The following is a 13,435-nucleotide window of genomic DNA, read 5'->3' on the forward strand; positions in this document are numbered from 1 at the left end:
GATGTTGTCATGGAGAAATCTCTCTAGGAGCATCCAGTACAAGAGAGAGAGCCATGACAAGGCAAAAGGATCTTGTCGTGAAGGAGGAATATGCCATTAGTAATATGCAAATATGCCGTTTCTGACAATCAAAACAGGATTTGAACGTTCTGAGACTGTTAAACAAACGTTTAAAATTGTAGAATTTCCAAAAACATTAATGACAAATCATCAAGGTTGAACCCAGCGGTTTCGTTCCTTTTCTTTTTCGGTCTGTCAGCGACTCCCTGACAAAACACAGAATAGCCGAAATAAAAACATCCCAAACATGCCTTCCCGAAGGTCTAATGCACAGGATTACGTTTCTTCTGCCGGCTTCCGTTTTCATTCTTGCAGTAGGTTTAAAAAAAAAAAAAAAAAAGAACCCATACGTTTACTTTGTGTCACTCACGTGGTAATATTTTGACAATAGTGGGAGTGGCGAATATCACTTGACAGTCAGGGGCTCAGACAGGGACTCTGAACCGGGGACGGAGGTATGCATGTGCCCGGCCAGACGGGCGTGTGCAGGCCTGCTGCCGGGGCATGGCACGGGGGTAAAGGGTAAACAGTTTATAGAGCTCTTACTGGGTATTCTTTCATGGGGGCATGGGGGCACGCTGACACCCACCCTCACGGCACTAACGGTAATGGAAAAGCTCTGCTTGGCTGGAGCCATAACATGGTTAAGCAGGCTGCAATGTTATTTGTAGATGTCTGTAATTATATTCGATTTGCTCATCTAGCCATTGGTTTGAAAAGCTTTAAGAGCAGGTTTTTTTTTTTTTGTGACCTGCAGTTGAGTTTCATTAAATAAAGATTCTACGTGTTTTGCAGGAACCAAAATGTTCTTTTTTAATGAAATATTACTCTGATGCATTGTAAAACAGTCCTAATTCAATCTAAATAAACATTCTGGAGGTGATTAATGTTCCTTTGACCCGGTGCGCTAAAGCCATGCACCCTCCTGCAAAGATCCACCCAATATGTCACCGTGCCAGAGATATGTTGCTAAGCTACCATTGCAGGGTAGACTATAAAAAGCAGGTATAAGCATTCCAATCGCACTAAAGGCAGTAAATCTGCCGTGAAAAAAAACCCGTCAACGCCAACGTCCTTCAACTGGATAAATGTCAGTGCAGTCAGTCAGGTCAATCAGGATTGTTAACCTGAAACAAAGCAAACGAGCTGCGCGCCAGACAACCGATGAAAGGCCTTATTCATCTACGCCGCAATCACGAATCAGCTCGCCTTCCTCGCTTCATGTTCAGGTTCCAGGTACACAGATACATTCAGAGATACATTCTGCAAATGGCGATTTGTCTCCCGTTTGGTGAGGTTGCAGATGTACCCGATATTCTAAAACGACGCGATTGCTTTTCAATAAAAAAAATCACGCACCAATCCTCAGCAGATGAATGCATTAAAGGTGAAGAGCTTCAGCATACAGCAGCTTTGCAGAAGCTGAACGTGTGTTGCGGGTGCCGACCTTTCCCCTGCTTCACCCCAGCAGAGGAAAAGGAATCAGGTCATTCAAATCTCCAGTGGCACACACACACACACACACACACCATGAACTGAGGAGGTACTATCTAGGTGAGTGGCTATCTAGAATATCACAGACTGTGTGTGATATCTCTATCCTTCTCTCAGTCATTCACACACAGGGAGGTTTTATCACCATTTTCTTGTTATCTGATGAGAGTGAATTCAAACGTGTGAACATCTACCGGTCTTTAGTATGAGTATCTGTGGGGCAGTGGTGGCCTAGCGGTTAAGAAAGTGGCCCCGTAATCAGAAGGTTGCCGGTTCGAATCCAGATCCACCAAGGTGCCACTGAGGTGCCACTGAGGTGCCACTGAGCAAAGCACCGTCCCCACACACTGCTCCCCGGGCGCCTGTCATGGCTGCCCACTGCTCACTCAGGGTGATGGGTTAAATGCAGAGGACAAATTTCAGTGTGTGCACTGTGTGCTGTGCTGCTGTGTATCACATGTGACAATCACTTCACTTATAAATTAGGATTCTAATTTTGATCAATTCTACATTCACAATCTGATATTCACACTTGTTCCATATACATTACATTTCAAAGGTTTAGGGTCATATAGAAACATGAAATTAGTTTGAATGTAATAAAATGAATAAGAAAAGTCATTGATAAAGAAATAATAAAGATTTGCTAATGCACCAGATACTGAAGTGGTCTAAAGAGGGCTCAGCTGCACTAGGATAACAACAAAATGTTTTTCTAATACGCAATGAACTTCTATGCTTGCATTAGTGAACATGTGGAACTTAAAAACGTTAGTTCCAAATGTTCCTCTCTGCATGTATGCAGGTATTCGTTGTTAACAACATGATCAACATCTGGACTGGAGTATTGAAAACATGCTATTTGAATGGTAGTGCAGCATGTGTACAACACCAAGTCAAAAAAAGATGGCACAGGGTGGAAAATGTGAATAAAAAATAATGCAGTACTTCACAAATTTCCCTTAACTTCTATTTCATTGCAGACAGTATGAACACAAGATAATTCAGGGGTAGTAATGAGGTATAATAACTAAATAATGATGTGTTACATTAGGAAATGCCAGCTTAAACTGTGCCAAAAGGAAGTCGACTTCTCTGGGCTCTGAGGCATCTGGGACGGTCCATTGTGCAGTGGAAACGTGTCCTGTGGTCAGACAAATCTTTTTTGAAAGAAATGCCAGGGTCTGTCACGGTATGGGGTTGTGTCAGTGCCTTCGGCAAAGGTAACTTGCACTTGTGCGACGGCACCATCACGGCTGAGAAGTATATCTCAGTTTTGGAGGACGACGTCTTTTCCAGGGACGCCCATGCTTATTTCAGCAAGACAATGCCAAACCACACACTGCGCGCATTACAAAGGCCTGGCTGCGTAAAGAGGAGGGTGCGGATGCCTGACTGGTCTGCCTGCAGCCCTGGTTTGTCTCCTATAGGAGACGATTTGTCTCCTATTGAAAAGAAAAATGCCCCGTACCGTTGCGCACCTAAACCGTTGTTTGCAGGAAGTATGGGACAAACTAACTTAGTCACTCGATTTCTTCAATGCCTAAATGTCTTTTAAGTGTTGTAAAAAGACAGCGGAACTGTACAAAGTGGTAAATGCTGTACTGTCCCAACTTTTTTTGGAATGTGTTGCAAGCCTGAATGGCAAGAATGGACATTTATTCCCAAATCAAATGATGTTGACGAGAAAAAACATGAACTATTTTGTGTTCATACTGTCTGCAATGAAATACAATTCGAGGAAAATGAATGACTTTTTTTTTTATTCCCATTTTCCACCCTGTCCCAACTTTTTCTGATCTGGGGTTTATCTGCTTTTCTGAGCACTAGCCTGCTACCTGGTCAATATTACTTCTTATTACTTAATTACTTCTGATTCACGTTTTTCAGTTTCTTTGGATTAGACATATTTTATTTTCTATAATTACATTTGATTTTACATCGTTCTTGCGTTGTGGCAGTCATTTCATAAGCAATTTCCTCCAATTTTTCCAAACCTCTCAATTGTGGGTGCATTAGTTCATTCTTACACACACACACACACACCGGTATGAGGTGATCCTCCTCAGCTTGGTGACCGGAACATCGTAGCCACACTCCTCCAGCACCTCCTGCCTGGCAATCTCCTCCAGCGAGAGGTTTGGCTTATCCACCAGGCCGGCGCACAGCTCATAGGTCACGCCCGCTGATGCCGGCGGCTGATTGGGCGCCTGGCTGGTCTCCTCTTCTCCCTTGTCCCCAGCCTCCTCCTGCTCCTGGGTCCCGGCTCCGGTCTCGACTGCCCCCTCCTCTCCCTCCGGCTGCTCGGCCGGCTCAGGCTGTTGCGACCTGCTCCTCTCCCATTCACACATGTACACCGCTGCGAAGAAGAAGTATGACTAGGATTACATTCCAGGTGTCCGAACTTGGTTCTAAACATATTTTCAACAGAAGAATGGTCCAATTGAATATCTACAAATGGCTCTGGCTCTTGCCCCTTCATGTGTCATCACCTTCAAACACTAGATCCTAACCTGAACTGAACACCTATGGGAGATTTTTGGAGTGGCGGCTCATTGGCAGTCGTCAAATGCTCTTTGTGAATGTTCCCAATTTTTGAACCAATGCTGCACTTTTGCCACAGAAAAAAAAAAAATTGCCACCGGTGCCCTAAAAGAGGGACCGAACCAGCCCCTAAACCTTGCTGGTCTAGTAGCGAGAACCTGTGACATCACAAGCAGTGGGCGGAGTGATGGGTAGCTTTAGAAGAGAAGAGTCCAGCCGTGGATATTTCAGTTACGATTTGTGTTTAGTGGGCGTGACCTGTGACGACTCCCGCTGAGCTACTGTAGAGTGTTAATGCGGACGGGTTCTTGGTTGGTTCCCAGTTAAGCACCAGGACGTGGCACCAGCACTTGTGTTGTGGAAATGAGATGTATCTGGTCCGGTCGCAGTGGACAGTCTAAAAAGTTTATCAAAATGATCCATATCCAGTCAGTGTTGGGCCCCATCCACACTGGAACGTTTTTCTCTATGACGGGAACATTTCTGTCTGATCTGGCCTTGCATCCACATGGAGACGCTCCCCATTCTCTTTTTTTGTGAAAACGCTGAGGTCCAACCTCCATCCTGACCTATAACCCCAAATGCGTCATATATACAACACTGTTGTGCTGCAGCAGCTGCAGGACCTCATAAAGCGACTATAAGAAATCCTCTCTACAGTGCACATTTCTAATGAAAAGACAAGGCTGGAGAACAACAGTGGTGGCCTAGCGGTTAAGGAAGCAGCCCCGCAATCAGAAGGTTGCCGGTTCGAATACCGATCCGCTGAGGTGAGGTGCCACTGAGCAAAGCACAGACCCCACACACTGTCATGGCTGCTCACCGAGGGTGATGGGTAAAAGCAGAGGACGCATTTCACTGTGTGCACCGTGTGCTTTGCTCACAATAACTTCACTTTATTTATTATATTTACAATGCGTTCAGGCAGGAGAAGAACTAGATGGAGGAGAACTAGACGCAAGACTTGGGAGTTACAGCGCCACTTACAGGTGTGGAGGGGCAGTTTAAAGAGCATTCAGGCCATTCTCTGTGCCTACAAGTGGACGACAGTTCAGATACGATTTCAGATAAGTTTTTTTTAGAAAACAAAAAACCCGTTTTAGAGAAAAGCATTCTTGTGTGCACGGGGGCCTTAGTCGTCTGGATCATCAAGGCCTCAAGTTGCTGATCTTGTCTGGTCAGCTCATGGGCATGAGTAATTCAGCCTCACCTCTCAGGACCAGTGGCATCATCTGAATACGCCTTGCCTCTACTCCGCTTTTTTATTCTGCCACATTGTTCTCGGAGAGCGGGAAAAGGAAGAGGGAAAAGTAGGAAAGAAAGAAATGAAAGTACTTTTTCCAATGCATGGCCTTCCTTCCATTCTGACAATCCACTGCTGTTGGAAACAATGGCCAAGCGGTACGGCGTGGAGAGCTGCGGCCTCACGTAGCGTCCCACGCGGCCGTCCAACTAGCGCAACGACTCTCGCCACGAGAAAAAAAGTTACGACATGTCCCATTATGAGCTGGCCATTGTTTTCTCTGAGGCTGGGAGCAGGGCACAGTCCTGTTTTCTCGTTCTCTCCATAGACTGCCAGGCACTGTACTGCATTGTATTGTTCAGTGTTGTATTGTGGTGCACTGCCAAACGTGTAAAACCAAACAGTCGGGATTTGGTTCTCAGTGGAGGTGGTAATATTAGCTGACGTTACCTGATCGCTTCCCAGTGACCCACAGCTCATAGGTTAACACATAAAAGGCTTTTGAGAGCTCGGCGGCACTGACAACAGGGTCAAATCGTGGCCCTCGAGGCTCAAGAACTGGAGCTAGATTTATTTTTTTGAAACTTTCCCTTAACTCTTGGTGAGATACAGATTCATTGGCTACACGATCATTCTAATGGATTAAAAACAAATGCACTTGCGGCATGAGCATCAGTGATTTTATCGTGGTTTAAGATGCAGAAGGCATGTCAAATGATCTCCTTACTGTCCAATAGCTGTTCAGGTTCAAGTGCATTTGTGCTAATGCAAAGGATTAGGAGAAGGACCAATGGAAGCAAGAGATACTAAATCTTGTAGATGCTTATGTGCCTGATTCTATGCATTATTATAGATGGCAGGAAAACTACCAAAAAAGAGAATAAAGAGGAAGATCATGCAGCTGTCATTCACTGAGACCACACCTTCTTTTGCTGATTGGCAGGAATAGTGTTTGTTTCCAAGTACAGAGACGTGACCACAAACACCCACAACACAAACACAAACACTAGGCAGTGGTGGCCTAGTGGTTGTCTGAATTGTCACTGAAAGCATCAAAACTATGAATGAACACATGTGGAGTTATGTACTTAACAAAAAAAGGTGAAATAACTGAAAACATGTTTTATATTCTAGTTTCTTTGCTCTGATTACTGCTTTGAACACTCTTGGCATTCTCTCGATGAGCTTCAAGAGGTCGTCACCTGAATTGCTTTTCCAACAGTCTTGAAGGAGTTCCCAGAGGTGTTTAGCACTTGTTGGCCCCTTTGCCTTCACTCTGCGGTCCAGCTCACCCCAAACCATCTCAATCGGGTTCAGGTCCGGTGACTGTGGAAGCCAGGACATCTGCTGCAGCACTAAATACAATAAAATCCCCAACAGTGTCACCAACAAAACACCCCCTCACCATCATACCTCCTCCTCCATGCTTCACAGTGGGAACCAGGCATGTGGAATCCATCCGTTAACCTTTTCTGCATCTCACAAAGACACAGCGTTTGGAACCAAAGATTTCAAGTTTGGACTCCTCAGACCAAAAGCACAGATTTCCACTGGTCTAATGTCCATTCCTCTGCTGCTAGGACTGTGTGGCATTTATTTGGTCTCTAATGAGCTGCTGATAACTTGTGATGGTGACTTGAGGCTGGTGACTCGGATGAACTTGTCTTCAGAATCAGAGGTTCCTCTTGGTCTTCCTTTCCTGGGTCGGTCCTCATGTGCCAGTTTTGTTGTAGCACTTGATGGTTTTTGCGACTCCACTTGGGGACACAATTAAAGTTTTTGCAATTTTTCAGACTGACTGACCTTCATTTCTTAAAGTAATGATGGCCACTCATTTTTCTTTAGGTAGCTGACTGGTTCTTGCCATAATATGAATTTTAACAGTTGTCCAATAGGGCGGTCAGCTCTGTAGTGTCGACCTCTGCACAACACAACTGATGGTCCCGACCCCATTAATAAAGCAAGAAATTCCACTAATTAACCCTGATTAGGCACACCTGTGTAGTGAAAAGCATTTCAGGTGACCACCTCTTGAAGCTCATCGAGAGAATGCCAAGAGTGTGCAAAGCAGTAATCAGAGCAAAGAAACTAGAATATAAAACATGTTTTCACTTATTTCACTTTTTTGTTAAGTATATAACTCCACATGTGGTCATTCATAGTTTTGCTGCCTTCAGTGAGAATCTACCAATGTAAATGGTCATGAAAATAAAGAAAACACATTGAATGAGAAGGTGTGTCCAAACGTATGGCTTGTACTGTATGTGTGTGTCTGTGTATATGTGTGTGTGTGTATATATATATATAATCACATTTATGTGAAATTATAGTGATATGTTATTCAAAGCAAAATGTTACAATGTTAATCATGGTTGGAATGTTTTTGTATGTGAAATGGTTAGAATAAGAATGAATGCAGCCATAAATAATAATAATAAAAAACATTGTTCCTCTTAGAAATGCAATTCATTAACACGTTATGGTTGCCTAGCAACAAATACAGCTTGTGGTGCAGTAATACAGAATATGCAGATGTGTGGTTTAGGAAATGAATGAATATTTTACACAAAAAAAGCAATATCATTGAATAGGTGTATGTAACACAAATAAAGATTCTTCATGTATCCAGCAAAATAATCTTTTATTAGTCAAGATAGTGGTTATGTTATGAATTATTAAGCTCAACTTCGGCTGTTTGGAAATGTGTGATGCTGCTGGTCATATTACAAGAAGTGCTCCATTAATCATGACAGACATGGGGATCTTCTTACACTCACTCAGCAAAAGCACCCAACTTTAACACAAAGTATTAATTTGTATTTGGATTCCAGGCAAAAAGATTCTAGGAGGGGTAGGTTGTTGTACAAACCCATTTTCAAGTGAACACCCCAGTACAAGTACAAGGTTACAGCTGTTGCATCACGTGCATGATGAGATGTAAGAATTGTATGTAGTCGTGGGGTGTGTGTGTGGGGGGAGGCCGTGGAGCTGAGATGAGTAAGTGCCTTCAGGATACTGACAGAAGCGTCCAGATAGGCATGTATCTCAGCATTAACTGATCTACACCATGTTGAAATAATAGCTGAGGCCATGCGGAGATGAAGAAATGACATTGTGAAGTGCAGCACCTTTTTAATTAATTTTTAATTAATTGCTCACTACAGACCCAGTTTGACTTGAAATGTTGCCAGAACTGGATACTAGTGCTGTGCGATTTATTTATCCACAAATATAATCACAATGTCAGCCTGGCCAATTACATAACCACATAAAAAGTACATATGGACATGGCGAAATAGTGCTAGTAAAAAGATGACCGCTCTGTCTCAGATTGGTATGGAAGGTCATTTCCGACAAGTTCTTTTAGGTTCATCTGCTGACAGTTGAAAGTAGGGAAATTATGCAGCATCGATACATAATGCAAAAAGCACATGATCAATTAGGCAATTGGGCACATCATTGTTGGATCGATGCTCTTGCTTACTCTCAACTGGACATATTAAAATATATGAAAAGCAGTGAAGAAAAAAAAAAAAAAAAAAAAAAAAAAAAAAACAAACAACACTGAAGGTTTTGCTTTTTTTTTTTTTTTTTTTAATTCCACAACTGAACCTTTAAAGTGGAAGTGGTTGCTGCATCTATTTGAAAGGATCTTTGGTTTGCTATAAATAAAGTGAAAAAAAGTGAAAACAAGATTCCATAGTTCAGGGAGTGGCACTTTCCAGAATGTGACAAGGACTGGGTGAATATGGATGTCGAGCAGTTTTAGTTTTCAGCCTCATTTAAAAAAAAATTATTTTGCAGGAAACATTTCTAGGTGTTTGATGTTATATGTTTTAGTTGAGAAATCCACGATTATGCAATATCAACCATTTTTCTGTGCATTTTTATAGGTAACCGAGCAAGTTGAATCATATTGCAGTCGCAATACAGACCTACATAAATTGAAATATGTCTTAACCTAAATCATGAAAAATCCCAAAATTGTACTGGACTCCAATTATTCCAAAAGATATTTGGAGACACTGTTTAAGATCTTACTTTAGAATCTCCCATAGGCATTGAGCCCCTTTGTTTGATCAGTGTGGCATTTTACCTCTCAAAAGTCCTTTGAAATACCAACCACTGAGTGAAAGAGAGGAAGACAAACAGGCAGGAACTATGAGTTTAGAATATGTATACATAAGAATCTCCCAGAATAAACTTTAAATGTGTTGAGATCTTGTGACTGAAGGTCATTGGTTGCATAATGTTCATTCTTGTTGATTTCACTCCAAACAGGATAGAAATGAAACAATGTTCCATTGTAGAATAAAGGAGGTCACAATCACTTTCCATTGGTAACTCTCAGCTCTTAAAAAATAGATCCAATCCAGCAGTTTTCCTTGATACTCTAGAATTGGTGCTGACTAGAAGCAGTCATATGCAAATACTGAATCCTTCATTGAAATATGATCAGTGTGAGTTACCTGGGCGGAACTGCTTAACCAGAATGAAGCAGTGTGATGTGGTGTTGAAGATCAGAACTGAGACACTAGAGGAGAGAGAAGGGGTGGGGAGAAGAGAAAAAAAAAACAATGAATCAACACATCCTCACAAATTCCTGCGCCATGTGCTCAAAATGTCTTCCATGTATAGGTGGGGAACTTGTCTGGCAGTGCTGCACATTGAAATGACCCAGTAGATATCAATGTGACTTCATAATGACAAGTCTGATTTCACTTCCTCTTCTTCCATTCATCCCCATTGTTTCATCAGTGTGGTATTTTACCCCTCAAAAGTCCCTGGAACTAAAACTACTTCCAAGCGCTGAATGAAAGAGAGAATGGAAAACAGGAAGAAGCGCGGAGTAATCGGCGTGTGATTGTGAAGCTCTGTCAGCAGAAGCCTCGATCTGGCAACTTTGGGACCATAAGAGAGTCTTTGGTCATTACAAGCAGGGCCGGCCACATTAGACAGCAGCTTAGTTGGATAATGAGGAGGTTGTGGGAGTTGGTCGAGGTGGCTGGGAGGGGGTTATCACCTTCAAGAGCTGTCTTGTTCCCCTGCTTTGTCCCTAAGGGCTTGTTAAAGGGAAGCAAAACCTCGACCCTTGCATACTCCCAATAAGCTCAGCGGTTAAGTCTGGCCAGCCAAATGGATGGGAGTTGGCCTCAGCCTGGTCAGTGGGAAGAGGATGAATGGACGGAGTGGGGGTGTGGCGCGGTGTGCAGCGTTGCCCCTACGTTAGCTTGGGATTAGCGCTGAGGCCTTTGTCTCCATTCCGGCTAATTCCTCAGGAGAGCTGGGAATGAATACCTGCTTCTAAGGGATCTTGGAATAATAGGATGAGGACAGTAATCCACCAAAAGCATGCTGGGAGATCCCAGACAGCTCGGCCCTTGCAGATGGAGAGGAAGGCAATCATGCAGCAGAGCAGAGGTCAACACTGCCCAATTCCGCTGGGCTCCTATGCACAGGATCGTCCATGCAGTCCAGGGTTATTATGGCACCTCATGAAATAGTCAGAAATCCTTGCGTTTACTTTCACGTACATAATTTACTGTCTTAATAGTATTGCACAAAACTCGTCACGGCCCTAAATGCGTATGCAAATGAGCGCTGCCTGTCCGCAAAAACCTCGCCGTGTTATAGCCGCATGTTGCAATCCACTTGCACCTAAGCGGCCACAACATCATATATCTGCTCCTCCCAGCTGTTTAAAAGTTCCCCTCCGCACAACCTCCTCTGTCTGACAGCAGGGTACGTCGCCTGTAGGCCAAGTTTGGGAGTTGGCCAGTTTGGCAAGTTAGGGGCAGTGGTGGCCTAGCGGTTAAGGAAGCGGCCCCTTAATCAGAAGGTTGCAGGTTCAAATCCCGATCTGTCAAGGTGCCACTGAGGTGCCACTGAGCAAAGCACCGTCCCCACACACTGCTCCCCGGGCACCTGTCATGGCTGCCCACTGCTCACTCAGGGTGATGGTTAAATGCAGAGGACAAATTTCACTGTGTGCACCGTGTGCTGTGCTGCTGTGTATCACATGTGACAATCACTACACTTTACTAAGTTTTGAGCCCCTGCCTTTGTTTGCAGGGCTGAATTGCGAGTCGTTTTTGAACCTGCTGTACTGTATTGCGGTGCGCGGATATTCCCAACCTCACCTGGTACGTGTTAGAATGGCGTGCACGGATGCAGTCACGTGATTGCGTGGTGTGCATGTGTGTACTTCGGTGAGTGCGTGCGTGATTGTTTTGAAGGCGAGCGGTGCCTGAGGACTGAAGGCAGTGGTTGGGAAAGCGGATGCGTCTGCAGCAACAGGAAGCCCTGCCCTGTCTTTCCCATGGGGAACGCACTGTGCTGGAGATTAACACTTAGCCCGAAGACACACACACACACACATTCACAATACATGCCACATAACCATGTACAGTTTAAGATAATGGTCATGTAATAGATCTCCCCAGCACGGGAAAACCTCATAACCATCGGAAGAATCCGTCTGAAGGGGAGTCATGTTATCATGCCACTTCTCTTCGACCTGGTGTCCCAGCTCATGACGTTGTTCCATTTTAAGGGCTCTATCTCTTACCCTTTACCCCACTTCCCAAGACTACTTTCAAGGAAAGAGACGTCTGTCCCAAATCCACAGCCTGGTCCAGACAGATCCGGTCTGACCTTAGGTTTGTCCCTGATCCTCTGCCAACAGGTCAGGGCTACTCAGTGAAGAAATGTAGTACCTTTTATTATCACTCTAATCACGTTTAGGCAATATAAAATAGTGTGATATTAAATGTTTGTCATTAAAATTGATCACCTGACACAAATCAAATCTATTAAACCATAATAAAAAAAAAACTAAATATAAAATATATACCTATAAAACCTACTACACACATATACCTATAAAATTTCACCTAAACTGTAAAATCACTAGAACTAAATATATTGATGTATTTGGATACATTTTTATTGGCCCATCTTGCAACACACACATTGACGCGTCATTGTTTGCACTGATGTTTAGTTTCTGAAGCTGAAGGTTGCATTTTTGTTCATGTTGCATCCTAAATAATACTTGTTGATAATACTGTTGAAATCATTTATGTTATAATGTCACATCATATTAAGACATCGCTACCATTATCTGGGCCATTATCTTTCTTAAATATGAATCTTTATACTGAGGTGCATGTCCTGTGATACAGATAATTCAGAGCACAACAAAATTAAAGACCAAAACTTGACAGAGACCTAAAAAAGGGAATATATACAAAAATGATTTTAACACACACAAATACATACATTTATTTCCACATAAACTCAGCAAGGAGCAGTGGTGACAGTGGCATTCTGTAATGACCTCAGCAGATGCTACAGCTAATGGCTTTCAACTCAATTTACCTTTCAGTTCCAGCCCACCCCTCACCCACAAAAATCCACCGCCCATACGCCCTTGATGAAATACCACGCTCACACACACATAAATACACGCGTTAAAACATGTTGCAACAAAAGTGGGGAAAAAGTGCATAACATACTGCAATATCAATTTTATAATAAAAGCAAATGGTGCTTTTCAAAAACGAACACACTGCAAATCCCTGAAGTCCAATAAATAAAATGAAATAAATAAATAACTTCTCTGCACTTCCTGTGGTATAAATTTCTCTTTTATCCTTCCTCTTGTATCTTTGCAAGCAGTGTTTTGTTATCCTGGCCATTTTGGACAGGATTTGGAAATATTGCTGAAGAACAAAAGCCCATTTAGACCTTACAGGCCCTTAGAGTAAACAACTCATTTAAATGTATTTTTTATGCTCAGCTCTTCACTTTGCTCTTTGGCCCTTTAGTTTTTTTTTTTTTTTTGAAGGAATCCCAAAATCCCCTAAAACAGTTTCATATTAATTTAAAAGGAACCAAGAAAAACGTAGGCCTTCTCACTGTCTTCCAAAAGGCGTGATCCATATGCATACATGCTCGTTTACAAAAGCCTCATTATGTGGACCGGGTCCTAAAGGAGGTCACCTAAGTCTCAGAGACCCTTTGGAAAATCTGGAGTGTCACAAGAAGGTACCTCAGAGGTGTAATTGCCCACATGGTGCTTTGGATGAATTG

General features: G+C 43.0%; 1 protein-coding gene across 1 annotated transcript in view; it reads right to left on the bottom strand.

Moving 5' to 3' along the window:
- The window catches only part of nudt14 (nudix (nucleoside diphosphate linked moiety X)-type motif 14), a 32,996-nt gene that overhangs the window by 5,187 nt on the left and 14,374 nt on the right, over nt 1-13,435 (bottom strand). Inside the window, exons 3-4 of the mRNA XM_029002886.1 lie at nt 9,811-9,875; nt 3,601-3,913 (exon numbers count right to left, since the gene is read on the bottom strand). Of these exons, the coding sequence (XP_028858719.1) occupies nt 3,601-3,913; nt 9,811-9,875 (378 nt within the window). The remainder of the gene's footprint in view (nt 1-3,600; nt 3,914-9,810; nt 9,876-13,435) is intronic.

The sequence above is a fragment of the Denticeps clupeoides genome, chromosome 14 (genome assembly GCF_900700375.1).
Source record: "Denticeps clupeoides chromosome 14, fDenClu1.1, whole genome shotgun sequence".
Lineage (NCBI taxonomy): Eukaryota > Metazoa > Chordata > Actinopteri > Clupeiformes > Denticipitidae > Denticeps > Denticeps clupeoides.